General features: G+C 37.4%; 1 protein-coding gene across 1 annotated transcript in view; it reads left to right on the forward strand.

Annotated features, from left to right (window-relative positions):
* The window catches only part of LOC101847402 (alpha-1,2-mannosyltransferase ALG9), a 29377-nt gene that overhangs the window by 5729 nt on the left and 13915 nt on the right, over positions 1 to 9733 (forward strand). The window contains exons 2-8 of the mRNA XM_005091393.3: positions 1290 to 1434; positions 2909 to 3043; positions 4116 to 4186; positions 4861 to 5023; positions 7365 to 7426; positions 8098 to 8185; positions 9162 to 9267. Of these exons, the coding sequence (XP_005091450.1) occupies positions 1290 to 1434; positions 2909 to 3043; positions 4116 to 4186; positions 4861 to 5023; positions 7365 to 7426; positions 8098 to 8185; positions 9162 to 9267 (770 nt within the window). The remainder of the gene's footprint in view (positions 1 to 1289; positions 1435 to 2908; positions 3044 to 4115; positions 4187 to 4860; positions 5024 to 7364; positions 7427 to 8097; positions 8186 to 9161; positions 9268 to 9733) is intronic.

Genomic DNA, 9733 nt, shown 5'->3' on the forward strand with positions numbered 1-9733 from the left:
ATAGAGCCTGCTGTTGAGCGGGGATATGCGCTATACAAATGCTATCTATTATTTTATTATTATTATTTCTTCTCTTCATTCATTGCATTTAGGTCTACCTACATGTGTATGTCGCCTCTTTTTTTTTGCGAACAAAATGTCCTACCACAGAGGAAAAGAAAACAAACCATTTGAATGCCTTTTTTCAGGAGAACAGAAATGACGAATTTGCGGACTGCAAATTATGTAATGTCTCCTTGAAATGTAAGGAATCCCATAAAAAATTTAAAGAGTCACATAGATGCCAAGACACAGTGAATCGGCAGACAAATAACAAGGTCAATGAATTGAGGTGACTCGGAGGTAGAGTCATAGCTTCTAAGTCTGAGCAACAGAAGCTCGACAGTGTCACGAAATGTGCCTCTGTAAGCTTCAAATAACCCGATACCCCCTCCTCCCACCCCCCTTACACACACAGACAAAACACATACACATGCATGGGGTCTTATCGCAGGATGTGATGATGTTGTCAGAGTTGGAAAGTGGGAATATAGAGGTAAAAGGTAATGATCAAACATTGGCGACATGACAATATTATAATGCACAGTCCTCTTACTCTTGAAGGAATGTGGCTCTTGCTGGGAGGGTGTGAACTAAGCTTCTGTTGTCAGTATACAGTACATTTTGGGACTGGGGAGGTGTTATGAGGAGATAAAGAAGAGAAGAGGGATGCACACACTGAAATTATAGGCTTTTGTCAGCGTTCAGTTTTTGGATACTCCCCCCAAAAAATTTTGTTGGACGGTTTATAACAGTGAAATAAAGGTTGCTGTTGTTATAGGAAAAGGTTGCTATTAAAGGGGGTTATTTACAAAGGAAAAAATTAATTACTCAAGCTTTAGTTGCTGTAGGCAGATTTTGCTCTTATCTGGGTTGCTGCTAAGTGGACACCACCAAGCTGTACTCAACCCTTTTTCCCCCATTGGGGATCCAAAGTATGAATACTGACATTGGACGGTCATAATGATCTTTTTCATTTGTCTCATAAATCGTAAATCTCTTTGAGAAGGCTGAAGAATGAAACAAACACTCTTGTACTAAGAATTAGCAGAAGCAACTGTGAATCAAACTATTTTTGAAAATTCAAGAGCATCGCAAAGATAAAATATATTTCCTAAGAAAATCATGTAAAAAAAGGGAACTTATTCACAAATTAACTTGTTGGCAAAATTTTACAGAAAATATGAGAAATTAGGCTGTCCTACAAATGTAAAATTTTACTCTAATTTCACTCCTGTGTGCACCTACAGGATGCCTGCAAGTGGAAGCACAAGAACTGATGTGTGGACTCCCACAGTGGGGACTGCATTCAAACTTCTCATGTCTGCCAGACTTTGTGCTGCGTTGTGGAGCGTTGTGTCGGATTGTGATGAGACTTACAATTATTGGGAGCCGGTGAGATTAGAAGCTTTGTCAATTTCATAATATATTTTTTAGATCATGTTATAAATGTTTATGTTTCAACCTGTCACTGCCATGTTTTCTTTAAACCCTTGTATTTCTACGGTTACCTTCTTATTGCTGTTATTATTATTTAATGGAATACTTTTAGATTTTGTGTGTTGAAGTGAATATTGAACAACTAGTGTTTCTACTCACTTAGTGGCACCTTGTTCAATATTTAAATTGTGTTATAAAAAAATACTAGTTTTTAATGGATTGTCTACTGCATAGAGCATAATTTGTCACTCTGTTCCTTCTTTGCTGTTCTTGGTGTTGTGAGCCATAAAAGTAGGGAGGAAGCAGAGCGGGCATTTTTGGTTGAGAACCGAAAGACTGGTTGGGTAGAGTTCAGCAGTCATGTAAGATTCCAGCCGAGTTGTAGAAAATGGAATTATATTATAATCCTAGATTTTTATTTTCTGTGTGTCAGACCTTGTTTCAAGTCTTATTTTTTCTGGAGAGGAACTTTGGAGCACGTCTTGATTCATATCGCTTTTGGCAACTCAAAAAATAAGACTATAATCACTCTCCAAAGATAAATTTTTAAAAATCTGGTTGGACGTTATGTTTGTGGTGTCAGTAGTCTAGTGGTAAGGCTGGCGTACTTGCAGTTGTGAGGTTGCAAGTTCGGGGTTCAAGCCTCTGGCTGTACGTGGCGACCTTGGAAAAGGCACTTTACTTGAATCTTCTCCTCACTTCACTCAAGTGAGAATGAATACCCAGCCATAGACAGCAAGTTAGTGTTAGTAAGTTAGTGTTTTAGCGCCTATAAAAATTTGGCAGCTTACACTGTATGCTTCCCAGGAATTTTAGATTGTTTCAGAATGCTATCAGGTCTTCTGGGGTAGTAATGTTATAGATTGTAATAGAGAGCTTGTAGTTAAGCAGGAATTTTCACTCTGTACTAATGTTATCTATTTTTATTATTTGGATATGATTGTTTTCATTATGCTATTGTAGTAAGTGTTAGTCACAGTTTATTTTGTCTACAATTGCTACAAAGCTTGTGGTTTGTCACATAATTATTTCCTTCTAATGTTTTTTTTCTGTTGCTAGAAATAAACTTATACTCTTAGTGTAGGAATTATGCATTAGAAATAAACTTATACTCTTAGTGTAGGAATTATGCATTAGAAATAAACTTATACTCTTAGTGTAGGAATTATGCATTTTTAAATGATTTTTTCTTTCATAAGTTGTGACCCTTACAACATTTATAATTTACTGGGAATGGGTCAGCAGTACCAAATATGCTATGTGCAGTTTTCACCACTTTCTCTTCAATAATAATTCAATCTTTTTAAAACAAGGCTTTAAATTGATTATGACAAAGCTGAAATTTCCTGACTAACAAAAAAAATGTAATCATAAGAATAAGATGTTAGAAACTTTAATTTCAATTATTTTTCTTTGTGTGTCTTCACAGGCTCATTATCTTCATACAGGGAAAGGTTTTCAGACTTGGGAGTATTCCCCTGCTTATGCCATTCGTTCGTACGCATACATTCTGCTGCACGTACTGCCCATGAAGCTGCTTGCCCTTCTCTTAGGGAATAACACTGTAAGTTGTAGTAAGCAATACTGTCCTCAGGCGGAAAAAGATGTTGAATGACTATTACAGTTTGTGTATGTGCATAAGTAAGCCTGTTTTTGGATGGATAATTAATGTATTTTTGGGTGTGATAGTGTTTGTGTCTATCGTAAAAGGGGCAGGGGGGGGGAGCGGATTTATATAGCGCCTAATCCCTCAAAGGCTGTAAACTCTGCTCAATGCAGGATTATCACACAACTTAACAGTCAAATCAAAAGACAGAAAATGCGCATTGTGACCCCATTTAACAAAAACACAAGCAACTCACAAACACACACACACACACACACACACACACACACACACACACACACACACACACACACACACACACACACACACACACACACACACACACACACACACACACACACTCACAACTCTCGGAACAATGCACAATTGGGCATACAAAAACTACTGGCAAACGATAAAATTGTACTAATGTGTCTTTAGACTTTTCTTAAACATTCACTCTGATTTTATAAAACATTTTTTGGGGCAGAGAATTTTAGAATTTAGAGGCATAGGAAGTAAAAGCTCTTCTACCTCCCTTATAAGACCTCACAATTGGCACGCTCATGCACTTGTGACATAATGGAGCAATTTGTAATCAGTTCCAGCTGTGGCTTGTAGCCAATGTACGTAGCTTTATCAAAGGAAGAAACTTTTATGCTCAAAGAGAGCACCAGTTTCGCATTTCACAAATTGTTACTGTGCTTGTAAAATGGCACATCTCGTTTTTACTACTTTTGAGATTAAGGGAAAAAACTGTTTAACTAGACTATTTATCATATATAATAATGGTAAAACTTGCCATGCATGTTTCTTTTGTGTCTGCCTGGGCTTAAATTTTTTTTTTTTTACCAAGAGATCGGTATAGCACAACCAACAAACAAACAAAAAAAGCCTAGCTTTGGCACAACTTTTATAACATTTCTCTAGTGTAGGAGTGATGAAATGCTCTGGGCACTATTTCTTGTGATTATCGGACATTGCACACTCTAGTAATCTTTTTGTTCGTTGTGTCTATTCTGCGTTTCAGATACTTGTTTTCTACATGACAAGGTGTTTACTAGGTTTGGCCTGTGCACTCTCTGAGGTTCTATTTTACAGGTGAGTGAGTCCTACCATTAAATTGGATGCTTGTTGCTTTCCTATTTTATAATGTTTATTAAGGATTTGTTTTCTATGTTATTTTATGCTTGTTTTTTAAGCTAATTTGTGCAATTTTGCAGAGTCATTTTCCGTTAGGTATAATGAAATCTTTCCCCCCTTATATTATTATTTCTTCATAGGGATGTCTTTTGGATGTTATTAAATTAATAGAGAAATAATAGAGAAATAATTCCCATGATAGTTTCTTCTTCTAGTATGTTTGCATTACACAGATATGAGTGTTTTCAGTAAATAAAAAGATTTCAGAAAGTCTGACATTCCACGCTGTGTTCGCACTTTGATCAAATGTCTGTACTTTGGTAAAAATATCTGTCTACCTGTCTGTCTGTCTGTCTGTCTGTCTGTCTGTCTGTCTGTCTGTCTGTCTGTCTGTCGGTCTGTCGGTCTGTCTGTCTGTCTGTCTGTCTGTCTGTCTGTCTGTCTGTCTGTCTGTCTGTCTGTCTGTCTGTCTGTCTGTCTGTCCGTCCGTCTGTCTCACTCTGTCTCTCTATGTCTCTCTCTCTCTCTTCCCCTCCCCCCCCCCCCCACCTCTCTTTTCTCTCTTGTGCTTGCTCTTTCTCTCCTCCGCCCTCTCTCTTTTTTATCTTTCTCACTCTCTTTCTCTCAAACAGGGGTGTGTGTTCAGTGTTTGGTCCCAATGTCGGTCGGCTGACTCTGGTGTTTCTGCTGTTTGCGGCCGGAATGTTTGGGGCTTCTGCCGCCTTTTTGCCCAGCAGTTTCTCCATGTATCTCACCATGGTGGCTTATGGGGCGTGGCTGCTTGGTTATGACCACGTGAGTTTGGGATAACCGATAATGTTGTGCTTGGGGTTCATGTGTGTTAGACTAGAGAGGCTTAATTACTCTGCCTGTCTGTCTGTCTGTCTGTCTGTCTGTCTGTCTCTCTGTCTGTCTGTCTGTCTGTCTGTCTGTCTGTCTGTCTGTCTGTCTGTCTGTCTGTTTGGCTGGCTGGCTGTCTGTCTGTCTGGCTGTCTGTCTGTCTATGTGTCTGTCTGTCTGTCTGTCTGTCTGTCTGTCTGTCTATCTGTCTGTCTGTCTGTCTGTCTGTCTCTCTCTCTCTCTCTCTCTCTCTCTCTCTCTCTCTTCTCTCTCTCTCTCTTTTTTCCCTCTCACTTTCTCATGCTGATTTTTTTTCCAGAAAACCTCAGAGTCAAAAGTGCGTTCATGTTCTTTTTCTGTGTCTTCACACAAATTAAGGGGGCTCTCGTGGCCTAGAGGTTTAGGTGTGGGCCTCTCATTCAAAAGGTCCCGGGTTCGAATCCGGGTAGCGACCGAAAAATTTTCTTCTCTAAATTTGTCTCCTTTGACCTCATTTCCTGCTCTCTAGCAATGTTCTGTCGTCTGCTTTTGTCTCCTCTTTCTGCCCCCACCCCCTCACCTCCTCTGCCCCTTCCCCTGGGCTCCTGATTCTTTCTGCAGCCTTACTACTGCTACTCCTTCGCTTCTTCTTACTGCTGTCTTTCAGCCACACCCCTGATCTTCTGGTAGGAAAGATCTACACCTAGCCTTCTCGGACTAGGGCGAAAAATCTCGGAGGGCCCGTGTGCAAGTTATGCACATTAAAGATCCCTTGGTGGTCTAAAATCAATAAGTGTAGGCTTCGGCCGCCACCCGGGCAAAATTCAAAATTTCCTTCCAACTGAAAATATTAGGTGTGTCCCGCACGCTCATATGACTTTATGCAGTTGCGAGCGCCGTAAAACGCTTTACACAAATTAATATGTCATTCTTTTTGTTTACCTTTTACCTTTTCTGTAATTGATTCTCCCCTTTCTTTATCAGTACATATATATATATCATGTTTACTGGCTCACATTACATCTATTTATCTGTAGTGGCCTTCCTCTTTTCCCATCTGTCTCTCTCCTGGTGTCATTCCCACTGATTCTCTACCCTTCTCCCATCCTCGATCATATGGCTGTATGTCTCCATTGACCTCACTCCACCCCCCACCCACCCAGCCCAGACCCACCCTTTCACTTTCTTTGTTTTCATTTTCTTGAACTCTTAAAGTTTGTTTACTTTCACTTTGAGAAGTACTACGGAATGCTCATTCACGTCTTAGTCAATAGTGGGTCCAGTGGTTTCAGATATAAATGTTTACCTTTACGTTATCTCTTTAGTTGTTAGCACTTGTAGTTCGAACTGTTATCTATTCTAAACATCTGGTCTTGAATCTGTAACTGAGCTGTTTGGTACACTCCCACAATACTAATACTGGATGTACTTTGTTTATCTAAACTGCTGACTGTGATTAGATCTCGCCCTTTCAATGCTCGTTGACATAGCAAATAAAGTGGAATCAAAGTTCAAGAGAAATTTACCATTGAATTAATGAAAAAAATCTTGTTTAAAGGGAAGTTGGCTATGATTATACGTCTAATTGCATATAGGTATATTTATGAGTCTATCATAGACAGAAAAGAAGTTTTTATGAAAATAACATGGCTTCTTTTGTGTCACTTGTGCTAAAAAGTTTTTTTCCGTAAAAGATAGCAGATATTGCTTTTATACCCACAAATTTATCCTCTTCTAATGAAAAGGGTATTGTTTTTATTCCATGTTTAGTAAATGTTATGTATCATACTCATGGTCAGTAGAGGCAAAAAGTGATTGTGAGATTAAGTTATATATTTTTAAAAACATTTATTAATGAATTTTACAGCCTACGGCCGTTTTGAAAACTTAGATGCTGTCACCCTTGTTGCAGTATGAGCTCCTAGCCATTGAATTTTAAAAAGTCTGTTCTAAAATGTACACCAATATGTTGTTGCATCCCTTTAGTGACAAATGTATAAAAGGGAGCTGGGACTGCATTATTTAAATATTTGAATAGCTTATTTAACCACACACGTTTCTCCCCTCCCCTCCCCCCAAAAAATAAATAAATAAATAAAAAAAATTGTGGTTGGGTGGTTTGGCGGGTGCTCTGGTGTGATTTGCTGCCTCTTTCCTATCAAACATTTCCCCTCCTTCTTTTTTGTGTTTGTTACTCTCTTGTATCACCTTTAATCGTCGACACTTATATGACCTTATTGTGTTGCAAGTGCTGTAAAACACTTAGTATATAAGCCTTATGTTTTCATTATCATCTTTGTTCACCCTGTGTCGCCAGTTTGCTGTTTTGGCTATTGCTGCCAGTGGAATTATTGGGTGGCCGTTTGCTGCGGCTCTTGGGTAAGTAAACAAAAGTTTGGAAGAATTTTTTTTTTCTGCTGTTTGCCTGTAGGTATATCTGTCCATAATATGAGAGAATGTGACGCTTAGAATTTCTAACTTTTCTTTTTTCTTGTCTTTGGGAAACTTAAAAATGTTACACTTTACCCCTACGTCAAGAAAAAGCTTGTCTAAATCCCTGTTTCAAGTTTGACTGTGTGCCATAGGGTCAGTAAAGCATGTTGAAGTAATTTTTTAAAAGTTTTAGACAGTTTTTATTCGTTTGCCTAGTACAATAACTGTATTTTTTAGTTTTTGTTTTGATTTTTTTTTTCATGTAAGGCAGGTCACACTATCATGAGGTTGTCTTTTTAATAAATGACGAATACAAAAATGTTTTTTCGTTTTTGTAGGGGATGTCTGAAAGATGAACTTTCTTAATCTTATACTGTATTCAATAAAAATCCTTTTTGACAGATATAATATGTTGAAAGCTTATATCACACTTATGAGTAAATGTTTGTCAAATTGTTGTGTAGTCATCTTTTTGAGCCTTTATAAATATATTTATGTATTAGGGCAAAGTTGTATTCTTATTGTCACATTTCTTTAAGACAATTGTGTATTCTTATGTTGCTTTGTGCATGAAACAGTAAAACAGAACATTTGCTTTTCTATGGTTGCTTTTTTAGGGTTCCCATTGCTTTTGACATCGTCTTTTTGAAGCAGAAGTATGCTTTCTTCATCAAGTGGTGCATCGTGTCTCTTCTAGTTTTTTTGGTGAGTACCGTGACCCATCCTCCTTGAATTGCAAATATTTTGACTCTTATTCAAGATAGATGTCTATCTTTTTCATCAAAACCAAAAGACAAGACAAATGAACAAACTTTGTGATTATATCAATTACTCAGTTTGCCCCCAAAAATAATTATCGTCAGAAACTACCAGGTTGTGACTACAAGTATGACAAGCTTTTTTTCCAGTTATGTTATTTAGAGCTATTGTTATTTTCTTGTCTGTTTTTATGTGATTTAACAACAGTGATAGTAATAATATCTGTAATTTTTGTTTCAGAAGGTACACAAATATAAGTCTATTGTTTCATTTTAATTTGCTTTGGGTAGCTGGAGGGTGTTACTTGTCAGTACTCTTCCTTTTCTTTCCAGCTGTGTTTCTCGTCTGTCCTGCTTTTTTCCTCCGCATTCACTGGCTGATTTTGTGTTGGTGTGTTTCTTTTCTTTCAAATAAACAGACAAGTAAAACAAAATGTGTCATGATGTGATGGAATAAGCGCTCATCGATTTTCATCAATGTGGAGTTATTGGTATCATCTTAAAACTTAAAACATTTATCTATGTTTTTATGAAAAAATACCCATCTATCTTGAATAGAAGTCGAGATATTATCAAGTAAAGAAAGTGGTGGTCGCCTAGTTTCAGAGGTACAATTAGCGAGAAAATGGCCGCAAAAGTACTTGGAAACTGCAAATGTACTTTTTTTGTGTGCCTTTGATTAACTTTTTTCGGTAGACTCCATACAGTAATGTCTTTTTAAATGAACATAAAAAGTGATTTAAAAAAATGAAAATTCGATCAATAATGCCAAACAGGTGGAAAAATGCTGGTATCTTAATTTCAGTTTTTTGACGTGCGCCTGATTTCACCATGATGCCTCATAAACATTATTTTTTTGTACAGGTTTCTTACAGCGAGTGGTAGCTATGCTGGTTCTACTTTCTCATCTCTTTCTTTTTTAGGTTCCTATGGTTGCAGTTGACCACCAGTACTATGGAAAACTGCTCATTGCCCCTCTCAACATTGTCCTGTATAATGTGTTCAGTGGTCATGGGCCAGATCTCTACGGTAGTTATGCTAGCTTTGTTCAGTTTTGTTTTGTTTTTCTTGAGAAAGAAGACTTGAATTTTCTGTTTCTTGAAAGGGAAGTTTTTGTTCTTTTACACCTAATTTTGTTTTATTTGGATTTTGAGTTTCTCTTTCTTGAAAGGGATTGAATATATTTTTTTCTTCTTTATAGAGAAGCTTTAAAAACTATTTTCCTTTTCCTTAGGGAGAAGATACTATTTTCCTTTTCCTTAGGGAGAAGATGGAGTTTATTGGGAAAGATTAGATATTTGCTGTTGTGCCTGACTATACTATTTTCCTCACTGTGAGATGCTAATAATAATATTGATAGATTGCGTTTCTATAGAGCTTTACCTCATACAAGTATAAGCTCTGAGTGCTCTACATCTTTCACTTGAGATGAATATAATCATTGCTTTGTCTTTTCTGAAGGTCTCTCTGTTATTAGAATTAAATCGGAGTCTTG

The sequence above is a fragment of the Aplysia californica genome, unplaced genomic scaffold (assembly GCF_000002075.1).
Source record: "Aplysia californica isolate F4 #8 unplaced genomic scaffold, AplCal3.0 scaffold00029, whole genome shotgun sequence".
In the NCBI taxonomy this organism is placed as follows: domain Eukaryota; kingdom Metazoa; phylum Mollusca; class Gastropoda; order Aplysiida; family Aplysiidae; genus Aplysia; species Aplysia californica.